Genomic DNA, 12,775 nt, shown 5'->3' with positions numbered 1-12,775 from the left:
AAACATGTGTTGTGCCCTCTTTATTTTGATTTGTATTTCTTGTTTGTTGTCATTGTTTCTCATGCCAATTATATATAAGAATCATCTTTTATCTTGTTTTGTTCTATTATATGAAATCTCGAAGGTGGGGGCTATCCAAGGATGTATAGAATCTCCTATCATGTCTTTTTGAACTAAGCATATGGTCAAGATCAAAATGATCATATTTTGGAGCAAATGAAGGGTCGATCTCATAGGAGCAAAATTTCATGATACATGTCTTTATTTTCTCTATTTTGAAAAGTATGTATAAGGTAAGTTTTCGCTTTTTATGGAAAAAATGGTTTTTCAAGAAAATGCAATTTACTCTAGGGTGCCAAACATTTCCCTATATATATGCGGAAAAAAATTTCTAAGAAAAGTTAGGCAGTGTCAAAAATAATGAACGAACTTATATGGAAAATTGTATTTAAAAATAAACTTATGCCCATTGGGTTCAACGTCAACTAAGCTTACAATTGAAGATAAAAGCCTTCTTAGTCTTCCGACAAAGGAAAGACTAATGAGTCTACTGCGGGTCAAGAAAGCATCCTTTTCTTTGCTTCACAAAGATTTTTAGTCGAAGTATTGGAAGGACAGGAGGAATCAAATGAGTTGCCCTCTCACGTTGCCCTTATATCTAGTCTAGAACATTGGGAGTTTCTCGAGATTCACAATGTGACAATTTGCACGTTTGGTCTACTCTTTATTAATATAAGCATCGATCATTAAATTTCTGTGATATACTTTTTCCATGACAATGATTGGACCGACGGTTCAGATTAAAGGTTAGTTTTATACCTTCTCAAAACACAAGATTTTGGTTTAAAAATAAGAGTCGTGACAAATGCACACGGTTAGGGACAAGGCTGATGTGGCAAGGGCACAAAATCATAGATCGTTTTCATTAGGATACGCAGAAACAAGATGTGCAGTTCTATCCCCTTGCCACATAGTCTGTGTACCAAGACCGCGTGCATGCATCATTATTCTTAATATACTAATTATTTTGAGTGCTGATTTTGTAACTTAACCTGACAGGGTAACTCAAAAATTTACTGACGTAGCAGGATCGATAATTGCAGATTTTTTTCCCTCAAAGTGCAATTGTGTATCCCAAGGAAAATCTAGATTCTTGCATTGTACGCATCGCGGTTGAGTTTTTTAATCAACCTCCAAAATCAGTACACTTATTTTGTAACTTGGACTGTCACTTACAGACTTAACTCATACATTATTAAGACTGGAGTTTTTTTTTCCACCACTGCCACACGGGATGCTGGCACGGCAAACAATTAATGACAACTATATTTATATCAAATCTTGGAAACATGCAAAAATAAATATATAAATAAATAATACAAAAAATATTGCATTATTAAAAGTAGTTATCTTGCTAAAAGAATAGGTATGTATAATGAATTAATCTTACAATTTTGACTGGTTTGTAAAGTCTTTGGCTCAATGGCAATTTCGGACTAATAAGTGATTAATGCCCATAGGTCATGAGTTTGATACTAAGTATGAGTATTAATTCATCAGGGGTCACCTGCAAGGGCACACCCTCATTTACCTGGTGCATGTGATGTGCAGTTGAACGTGCCCCAAGACTAGTCATTGGACATGATCATGGTTTATAGATTAAACAAAGCCTAGATATGAGCTCGGTCCACTGTCTACGTGGATACCCGATTATAATCATGTAAGAATATGTTACTTAAAAATTGGGTTGGGATTTGTTGACTCATGAGGAATGACTCGTGGAGAAAACACAAGATCTCAACCGTTTAGCTACAAGATCTAACAGTTGAGATTTATGTGTATCTTGATAACACATATCTCATAGATACTTATCTCAAAGATAAATCTCAACCATTGAATTTTGTATTTAAACGGTTGGGATCATGTGTTTTTTTCACAAGTCATTCTTCATGAGTCATTTTATATACACATTTTGATTTGCTAACTTAATTGGGTCATGAAACATACATTAGATCTACTATTGGGTTGGTCTTGGATCTAATATTCTAACCTGAACTAATTGAAATTCGAATATCCGATCCATTGGCAACTAGACTCCGCAACTCCAATCTCGTTGAAGAACCAGTGGTTTTTAAACTCGTCCGAGACTGAGATGTATCTTCTGAGTTAACTCGGTATTGGAGTTGAACGAGACCAACTCACAAAGTATTTTGAGATAATCGCGTATTGTGAGATAAGCGAGTCGTCTCGGACGATATTTTTTAATATCTCAAGCGATACAAACGAGACAGGGCAGAAAATGATTACCTTACGAGTTAAATGGAACGTATCAGACCAGATTTTCAAAATCTCATCCGAGTTAACCAAGACAAACGAGTTAAAGCCTCAACCCTCTATTCTTTTACTCCCAAATCGATTTTTTTTAATTATATATTTTTTTGGGTTCATATTTAATAGAAATAATTTCTGAATTTTTTTAAGAATTTTTCAGAATTTTTATATGATTTAAAACCATTGTCTCGATGTTGAACGAGACAACTCGAACGAGACGTATCGTCCGAGTCAACTCGGTATTGGAGCTGAACGAGACGAGACATACCGAGTTTAAAAACCATAGTCCAATTTCGTTGAAGAACCAGTGGTAATTGGTAAACCGTTGGATATTATAACAGGGGCATATCAGTCATTTGAACTTTACCTAGAGGTGTAGACTTTTAAAATTCAGAAATGAAATTAGAAGAGAACATTTTGTTCCTCCACCGCTTCCAGCTCCCCCTGCTTACCAACACAGGATTGGAATTAGGAGAAAAATCCTCATTGAGAGATCTCTCATTCTCTCTTTCGATTTCTTGGTAAATTTTTTCTCTCTCGCTCTCACTATATGTCTCTCAATATCATCTGAACCTGCAATCTTTAAGTCGTTCTTGAAGCTCCAATTGTCAACTGTAATGGTTTTTTCCAATCCATCCCCGCCCAACCCAAAAAAAAAAAAAAAAACTCTTTCAATCGGGTTTATTTACTTAAAGGATCCTCGTCTTGTGGAAAGATTTGCAGTTCTTCAGGTCGTATCTATTTGTCGATTCTGGTCTGTTGGATTGAACTATCGGTTTTTATATTGTAAATCATAGCTGCTTTAGGGTTTCTTTTAGTTATTATTTCCAAAATCTGATTAGATTTACCAAATCCGTGAATGTGTAGAAAGGTCAAGATTCGATTTGTTATCTGCAATGTGTTTTCATTTTACCCTAATAGAGGGATTTATTTGTGGATGAATATATAGTTGGATTGGGAGGTGTTCTTATAGGATGAGTTTCATTACAGGCTCTATATATAGCTTTTAAATTTTGAAATCTAATTTGATCGATTGGAATTTAAAAATAAATAAATATATAAGGCATACAAAGGTTTCCTTCTATGAGTCTATAATCTGTTTTTCTTCATTTGTTTGTTCCATGTTAAGCAGAATTGTATGATGATTTAAAGATTTTATGGTTCTAGAATAATAATTGGGGAGTTGGAATAAATCTGCCTTATAGAAATGGGGAAACTCTTTGCCTTTAAATGGGTGCTAAATTTATAGCTTAATTTGAATCTGAACATTAAGATCTGTTTGTTAGTTTTAGATGGGAAACGAGCATCTCCATGGTGATGCCAACATTGCTGAATCTCCAACAACTGTGGGTAATGACATAACCTTGAATCCAATAGATAACATGGCAAATGGGTTTGCTTCTGAGCCAACCAGAAGTTCTGGGAACGATGAATCAATGAACCCACGAGATGTTAGAGGAAACCTTCTCAATGCTCCGTATATATATAGACAAGATATCGTTAGGTGCAACAAAGATGCTCGGCTGACTGGGATTGTGATGGAAGTTGCTGGTGACACAGATTCAGAGAGTGACATCACTGATGATGATGACGACGACGATGACGATGAAGACGATGATGACAACAATGATAATGATGGTGATGATAATAGTGATGAGAATGGTAACAAGAGCAAAGATGATGATTATAAAAGCGATCCTCTTGCAGCTGACCAAGTTCGAGTAGTTTGGATAGATCACTCTGAGACAACTAACAATATTGCTGATGTAAGTGTTGTTGATCGAGCATTTTTACATGGGGATATTGTTGCAGCTGCTTCAGATCCAACGGGACAAGTGGGTGTTGTGGTGGATGTCAATATCTCCGTGGATTTACTAGCTCAAGATGGATTTTTTATAAAAGATGTGTCCTCCAAAGACTTGAAACGTGTGAGTGATTTCACCGTGGGGGACTATGTAGTACTTGGACCTTGGCTTGGTAGAGTGGATGATGTTCTAGATAATGTGACCGTGCTATTCGATGATGGTTCAATGTGTAAAGTCATTAAGTCTGACCCATTGCGGCTTAAACCAGTTTTGAAGAATATCCTTGAAGATGGGCATTTCCCCTATTACCCAGGCCAGCGTGTTAGGGCAAGCTCTTCTTCTGTTTTCAAGAATGCTAGATGGCTTTCTGGCTTGTGGAAAGCTAGCCGTTTGGAAGGTACCATTACTAAAGTTACGGTTGGATCAGTGTTCATCTATTGGATAGCTTCCGCTGGGTACGGTTCTGAATCTGCGACTGCTCCTGCTGAAGAGCAGAGCCCAAAGAATTTAAAACTTCTATCTTGTTTTGCTCATGCAAATTGGCAAGTTGGTGACTGGTGTCTCCTTCCATCTGCAGTATCATCGTCCATTCCCGCTGACAAGACTTCTTCAGCAGTAAAAATTGATGATTTTAGTAAGAGTGGATTAGTTTCTGGCGGTCCAGAAAGTGAGTGTGATTTGGAAACGGCCCCTCTTGAGGGTTTAAATGGAAACTGCCCGTCATTCCGAAGTAGTGAGTCCATGGATCTTGATACAGTCCATAACCTGGATGTAAATAGTGGAAATATGGAAAGTAACACCTTGCCTGAATCTAGCTCTTGTAGCAGTTCGTTGTCGGTTTCAAAGGAATCATTGCATGAAAATGGGCCTTTTCACCGGAAAAAGATGCGCAAAGTCGTTGTTAGGAGAGACAAGAAGGCTCGAAAAATAGAAGAAAATTTCGAAAGAGCCCTTGTGATTGTAAATAGTAAGACAATAGTTGATGTGGCTTGGCAAGATGGAACCACGGAACTTGGACTTGTTTCAACAAATTTAATTCCCATTGATAATCCTGGTGATCAAGAATTTGTTGCTGAGCAGTATGTGGTGGAGAAGGCTTCAGACGGCAATGATGATGATGCTTTTGTAACTAGGCGTGTGGGGGTTGTGAGTAGTGTTAATGCGAAGGAGCGAACAGCGTGTGTCAGGTGGTTGAAGCCGGTTTCCAGGCCGGAAGACCCTCGAGAGTTCGATAAGGAGGAAGTAGTTAGTGTTTACGAGCTTGAGGGGCATCCAGACTACGATTATTGCTATGGGGATGTGGTTGTTCGTCTATCCCCAGTTTCTGTTCCTTCACGCACAGTTCGTTTTGGAAATCCAGTTGAGGAACCAGAGCTGCAGGTTGATTCAACTGAAACCAAACACGATCTAAAAAGGCAGTCAAGATACAAGAGAGTAGAGGACACAACGAACAGTGAGGCCCTTGCGGATTTCTCAGACCTCTCATGGGTCGGGAATATAACCAGTCTAAAAGATGGTGATATTGAAGTTACATGGGCTGATGGGATGGTTTCAACAGTATACTCCCTACCCAAATCCTTTGGCTATTCAAAGTTTTCTTTTTCTTTGTGTTTTAATCAACGATTTATTTGAGATTTCGAGAATCAAATGATTTCACTCAACTCTCTTCTATTTATTATCCTATAACTTAATGATCCCCTGTACTTCAATATATGAACAGTCATTAGCATGGTTCAAAATATTGATCGAACGTATTGGTATTGGTCGAGACCGATATAAAACAGACTCTGAAACATTGAACGTTTCCGGAATATATCCGGTATATATCTGATTGTATCGAATAGGTCGGTTGATATGCTATATGTTTTTTCACTGACCGAAACATTCCTTTGATATGACATTTAAAACCTTGGTCATTACTTTAGCAAGGATTAACAAACCACCATTTGGTGGTCCTTCCTTTAAGGGAGTTCCAACAGTTTCTCAACTGATCCTTCACTTTTGGTCTCAGGTTGGACCTCAAGCCATTTATGTGGTTGGTCGGGATGACGATGATGAATCAATTGGGGCTGGGAGTGGAGTTAGTGATGACGATGCGGCTAGTTGGGAAACAGTCAATGAAGATGAAACAGATGCCATTAAGATTGCTGACGAGGTTAATTTATGTTTGATATAGTTTTTTGTGTGTCATCTTTGGTGGAGTCTAAGGTGCCTGTTGGGAAGACCATAAAACAGCGTGCCAGAGATGTCTCTGTACTATATGATGCAGGGGGTGGGGCCTACAATTCCACGCCCCCTCACCTTGGATAGTGTTGGGTCGGGCATACCCTATTGGATGATCATAACCATCCAATATTGACTCTTTTCTTGACCTTGAGAAAAGTTGCTAGACATGGGGTTTGAATCATTCTGTCAGGATGATTTTTTGTTTCAGGGGGGATTTCCTAGGTGGTTTCCATCAAATGGTTGGTCCCATTTGCATGTGCCACACATATCACTATGACATTGGAAGACCATACTTCTCTCTACCTTATATTTCCACAATTACTAGTTTCTTTCCACACGTTCTCTTTGTTGGATTAATGACTGAGTTGTAAATAAATAATGTTTAGGAAGCTGGACTGCAAAATTCTAATGACACCATTCCTGAGGCACAAACAATGGTTCATTCAGAAGAGAACAATTCTGGACGAAGTGGACCATTGTCCATTCCCCTAGCTGCCCTTGGGTTCGTTACCAGATTGGCCACTGGATTTTTTTCCCGAGGAAGAAAGCAGATTGATCCATTGAGTTCGGATTACAGCAGTGAGAGTGAACCTCAATCCCTTGGAACTACTGATGCTTACGAGAGAAGAGCATCCAGTGCTGAAAGTAGCTCTCAAGAATGTAATGCAATTGGTTGCTATGCTGTGCAAACTGCTCCTGAAAATGCCGAGGAACATGGCCTTGTGTCAGATTTCACAGATATGGCTAACATGTCAGAAACTTTATGCAGCTTGAGGTCCGAAGAAACCAATGCTCACAGCATGATGCCATGTTATGGCCATGACCCTTGTGGCTTCAAACGATTCGATACTGCTAAAGATCCGTTGGACCATTTTTTCCTTGGTGCAAATGGACAGGTAAGGACTTTTTATCCTGTTTAATTTACTCAATCTTCTGCAAACTGCTCAATTCGTCCTTTATAAACTTTTAGTTACCTCTGTGCTTGTGTTAAAACATGGTGACTCTGAATCTCACTAGTATTTTTAAGTGCTAAAACTTGTACACTTTGTCACCTGGGTACTGTAAAGGCATGGCTGTGCGATGTTGTGGACCTGACATTTTCTCTTAAAAAATGAATCGCATGGGCACATGTTGTCATTTTGAAGCATCCATTTTATGGAAGTGGGAAATAATATATTTTCAAAAGGATAAACTGACTTAAAGGAATTCTTTGTTGGAATATCAAGTGTGTATCTTCTTTCAAATTATTTTCAGTTTTTTTACTTTACACCATTTCTGTGTTGTTTTTCTATCAGTAAAATCATATCTAAAAGAACAGAGAACTGTACATAAATACAGAGACACCATAGTGAAGATGAGGACTGCTTAAGCCCTAACAATATAAAGATGCATTCACTAATGCCAATTAGGGTCTCCCATCTGAAGACAAAAATGTCAATTCTACAACCCTTAAACTTATTCAAAACAGAGGTACAAGAGTAACCCCCCCCCCCCCCCCCCCCCACAAATTCTCTCTTCCAAAACAAAAAAAAAAGATTTTGGTCTTCATAATTGTCGTGTCAAGTGGTTTTTTATTGTCTTCTGTTACTATTTTCTTTCCACAAAAAATGATCACCCCCCGAACAGATGCAATTTCCTAAGCAGCTTACCTTTTTCAGAGTAAGCTTTAACATACCATCCATCAAAGAGGCCCTTAACTATGCTAGGGATCATCCAACATGTATTAGGGCTCAAGAAAATACTTCCCATACTATCTGAGCAAAAGGGCAGAAGAATGAGAAGGTGGTCCACTGATCCTTATGTGAACTTTGCATAAAAGAAATTGGGGATGAAAAATCCATGGGTAATAAGTTGGTCGATGGTACGAATTTTAATGAGAATCATTTTCCAAGTAGATGGAATTGGGGCTTTCTGGATGGCCATGGCTGAAAAGGGCTCCAATTTTTGTTCCATGGAAAAACATGAAACTTGATGTGGTTATTCTCCCCATTTCTCCAAAAAAAAAAAAAAAAACAATTTTTGCAATCGGTTTGCCAACATGCGTTGAAACTGAAATGAGTATTGGAAAGCAAATAGGTAGACAGGAAAGAGTGCTCTTGATCAAACATTTCTCTTTGCAGTATATTTTAGTAATGTTTTGTATACAGGTATTTAATAATATATTAGTGTACACACAGTGATTTATATACATTTGCATAAACTTTGAATCCCTACAGCCTGAAGTGACTATTCTAATTTACAGATTAATAATGGAAGGAAGTGGCTCAAGAAGGTTCAACAAGACTGGAGCATCCTTCAAAAAAACCTGCCTGGTATCCATGATTTGTTACTTTCCCTATAATTTAAAATGTCTGCATGGAATATATATATATATATATATTTCATTAGCAGAGACACTGTTAAAAAGGTTTAAAGCTGTACATTTTGGTTACAGAAAGCATCTATGTTAGAGTTTATGAAGATCGAATGGATCTCTTAAGGGCTGTGATAGTTGGAGCGTATGGTACACCTTACCAAGATGGCCTCTTTGTCTTTGATTTTCACCTTCCACTAGAATTTCCTAATGTTCCACCGGTAAGTGAAACTGGCAGCACTTCTCAAAAGTTAATTTAGTTCTTCAGTTGGAATCTGTAGCAAAAGTATTTGTGGACTACTTTGGGAGCTTTGTTAAGTTTGAAAAAGGTTAAAAATATTCTATCTCCTGACAGTTTTTGTAATGATGCAGTCAGCACACTATCATTCGGGTGGCTGGCGGATAAATCCTAATTTATACGAGGAAGGTAAGGTGTGTCTGAGCCTTCTAAATACCTGGACTGGCAGAGGGAATGAAGTCTGGGACCCAACATCATCAAGCATCCTCCAAGTCCTGGTCTCGCTCCAGGGTTTAGTGCTCAACTCTAAGCCATATTTCAATGAAGCTGGGTATGATAAGCAGGTTGGGACTGCCGAAGGAGAGAAGAATTCTTTATCCTACAATGAAAACACCTTCTTGCTAAATTGCAAGTCAATGATGTATCTCCTGCGAAGGCCTCCCAAGGTAATATACCATATTTCCGGAATTTTCTAATATTCTCTCCTCTCTCTTTGCATCATCTATTTTCTTCGTGGTGGTTGATAGCCGATCCCAAATTTTTGTTAAGGCTTTGATATGGATGATTTATTTTTCACTGCTTGTTGCTTCTTGTTTCTAGTATTTATTGGTAGGTGAAATCTTGTATTGCTCTTCAGGTACCACAGGGATGTTCCATTAACACAATTTCCATTATTGGGGAGGGAAATTCACTGGAAGTTTACTTTATGAAATTTAGAAGAGAGAGATGAAGTCTATGGGTGATGATAAAATAGAATTGCATTCAATTCCCACCATCACTAAGTTACTGATCTCATTAAAAAATAGGTTTACCCATTGGGGCAGGGAGGAAGAGATTTTCTGTGAGATATATTTTTTTCTTAAAAAAATGAACCAGAAACTCTTTAATAAAGAGATATCTCGGGGTTATATCATTTTCTTAAAATCTTGGGAAAAAAAATACAAGATCTGCAAATTTGTAAGATCTACTTGTTGTTAGAGGATGCTCTAGTCTACCTATACCTGCATCCGTGGCTTTTGTTTGGGGACCTAATTCTGGTGAGCATAACCACCTGATCTTGTTGCATTCGTTTGGTCTATGTAGCAAGGTCATGGACTTGTGTTTTGGTGTCTGACATAGTAAGAAGTGTCAAACACATTGACCCCCACAGGCCCAATGGACCAATTCATCCTTGCAGTTTATCCATCTGTCAAGAAATACATTGTTAAAGTACTTCATTGACCATAATAGTGGAATGTATATTTTTAAGTGTCGGCATATGTCCAACATATTGTCTGGAAAGTACTGTGTGGCATGGTTTTTTTCGTTAGGTAGTGTAGCATTTTCACAATTAGGAAAAAAGGGAAATGACAAATGGTCCACAAAGAAGTCGAAAATGCCTTTGGATCAGATGTATATGGTCATCAGATCTGGTTGGTTTACTTATGTAGGAGCAACTGAATGACGAGCGCGAGATGGGCTGAGATATGATGGCCATAGAACCTTCCTGTTTGGTTAGTGACTCTAAGACATCCTTTTGCTGGCATAATGATGTTGATGAACTATGTCTTGTGTTATGACATAGAAATGAGTACATTCTCTGATGACCTTATTTTTTTCTTCTTGTCAAAACTTATATATTAGGTTGAATACTGAGTGGTTGGCATTCAAAGTTTTATTTGTAGATGTTGACTTGATTGCTATAGTTGTAAATGTTCGGATAACTACAATTCGGATCACTTTGTAGTTCGTCACCAAGCTTACCTTCATGCTAATAGTAGGAATCCATATCATTGGTGTCATTATGTCACAATAGTAAGGATTGGTTGGATAGCCAAGTCTTTCACTGTGTATAATATTATGTATAGATACAGGACTGCAAATTGTAGTTGGGGTCTTGCTGTGGCATCCCGTGTATTGCATATTTGCATTGTGCAATGGATATTCAATTGATTTTGGGGTTGGGGAGTGGTTTGCATTTCACAAAATAAGGTGATTCACTTGTGCAAGCTCAGATTAGATACCAGGCAACACATAATGAAAGGAGGGGTTACTGGCTATAAATAGTTTCCTCCTCCCACTTGGTGCTTCCAGAAGTGTTAGGCAGGCTGGGAGCCTGACTAACGATAGTCTGCTTAGAATTTGTCCTGCTTTCATTGGCTTAGAGTTAATAAATTATTGCATTTTATCAAATGGATGCTGTGGCTTTCATAAAAAAGTTTCATGTCTTTAACCACCATGTATAAATTGTACTGATTAAAAAAATATTTCTAGAGTATATGAAATAGATGCTGAGTGAGGTTTCTAGATAAGTTTCAAATCTTTTTAACAAGTAATTTTAAACTATACCAATAATAAGAAAGATCTAAGCTATGTTTGTCATGGATGTAGGATTTTGAAGAGCTAGTCAAGGACCATTTCCGGAGGCGTGGTTATTACATTCTTAAAGCATGTGATGCATATATGAAGGGCTACTTAATTGGCTCACTCACGAAAGATGCTTCTGTAAGTGATAAGAGCAATGCGAATTCAACATCAGTTGGTTTCAAGTTGATGCTGGCTAAGATTATGCCCAAGCTAATCTCAGCTTTAAGTGAAGTTGGAGCTGATGTTCACCAATTCAAACACTTGCAACAGTCAGAATAGTGAAGGTTGACCCCTCCAAAAGGTCTCCATGAAGTCAAGGAGGTCAGTTCTGTTTCATGGTGTTTCCAAAATAACTCCCCTGGTGTAAAGTTATTTACTGTCATAGAATTGTTTCATTAAGTTGATCCATTACAGAATCGTCCTGTGTCTGCGAGAGCTTCTATGAACAATTCCTTTTTTTTTTTTCATTCTTTGTATTTTGTATCTGGAATCCTTTGAAGCAAAATTACAGGTCCACGTCTGTGTCATAGTAAAATATTCAACTCTGCTAATTTGGCAGAGATTTGAAACTGACTACATTGGCTTTACTCTTAACCATAAATTGTTGTTCCTAAACTCACTGGAATCTTAGATTGCTTCCAATTTGGTGAAGGTTTCAACTCGTTGGTACCTGTTGGAAAAACTTCCTTCTAATGAAGAAATTTCTTTATTAGCTGCCTGACAATAGATTCTTTATTATAACTTTGACTTTTGGTATTTGATCATAGTCACCCATACTACTTTTTCTTCATTTTTTTTTTTTTTTTGTTTGTTTGTTTCAAGAACAGATTAGGGTGTTGTGTATGGATTCGTCGTTGTTGCAGTGTCAAGAGCTCAAAACTCCTAAAAGAGATGTATTCTTGGTGAAATACCACCTTAAACCCATTGGTGGGTCAAACACCCAAAAACATAGGGTAGTAAACTTCCCACACATCTGAGACACCATTTATTATTTGCCAACACCCAAAAGCAGAGGGTAGTAAACTCCCATTTATTGTTTGCCCATTAAAGTTCTTGGCCAACATTCTCCCGGAACGCATACACTTGGATTTTCATCACTCTGGTCGTGACAAGGACAAATCTATAGGCTCTACTCTCAATGAGGTGGCCCAACTCAATCTTTGTCCACATTATCAATCCATGCGTCATCTATTCTAATGACCATGTGCATCCCACCATCATTTTTTAATTTTAATTTTCAAAATGATCAAGTTATGGGTAACCTCCCAAGGGTGGAGAGAGTGGAGTATCTAATACATTCCCCCACACTTTAATCAAACCTCCATAACTAGACTCTAGGTGTACGACAAGGTGCCTTATTTCTCTCTGAGTCATTAATCTTCCATGAAAATTATTTTCTAAGTGATCATTCATATTGAATTTAAACAATGAATTTCATGGCAATAAGATTTTCCTAGATAAAAAAATCACGTTGTT

At 37.7% G+C, this 12,775-nt stretch overlaps 1 protein-coding gene across 1 annotated transcript; it reads left to right on the top strand.

The window, feature by feature from the left end:
* The first annotated feature begins 2,734 nt into the window (after positions 1–2,734).
* On the top strand, positions 2,735–11,875 carry UBC23 (ubiquitin-conjugating enzyme 23). Its single transcript, XM_086436214.1, has 8 exons — positions 2,735–2,852; positions 3,624–5,693; positions 6,148–6,291; positions 6,749–7,258; positions 8,605–8,674; positions 8,797–8,936; positions 9,088–9,399; positions 11,324–11,875. The coding sequence occupies exons 2-8, from the start codon at positions 3,624–3,626 to the stop codon at positions 11,576–11,578; spliced, it is 3,501 nt and encodes a 1,166-aa protein (XP_086292340.1). The 5' UTR covers positions 2,735–2,852; the 3' UTR covers positions 11,579–11,875.
* Positions 11,876–12,775: the final 900 nt, after the last annotated feature.

The sequence above is a fragment of the Akebia trifoliata genome, chromosome 3 (genome assembly GCF_017979445.1).
Source record: "Akebia trifoliata isolate Shusen 1 chromosome 3, ASM1797944v1, whole genome shotgun sequence".
In the NCBI taxonomy this organism is placed as follows: Eukaryota; Viridiplantae; Streptophyta; class Magnoliopsida; order Ranunculales; family Lardizabalaceae; genus Akebia; species Akebia trifoliata.
Note: the sequence above shows the minus strand (reverse complement) of the source record. Positions and strands in the feature narration are given on the sequence as shown.

Excerpts from the sequence above, each read along its gene's own strand:
- UBC23 (XM_086436214.1), top strand. The coding sequence starts at position 3,624 with ATGGGAAACGAGCATCTCCATGGTGATGCCAACATTGCTGAATCTCCA. Across the intron at positions 5,694-6,147 it reads CTGATGGGATGGTTTCAACA|GTTGGACCTCAAGCCATTTA; the intron begins GTATACTCCCTA and ends TTTTGGTCTCAG. Across the intron at positions 6,292-6,748 it reads CCATTAAGATTGCTGACGAG|GAAGCTGGACTGCAAAATTC; the intron begins GTTAATTTATGT and ends AATAATGTTTAG.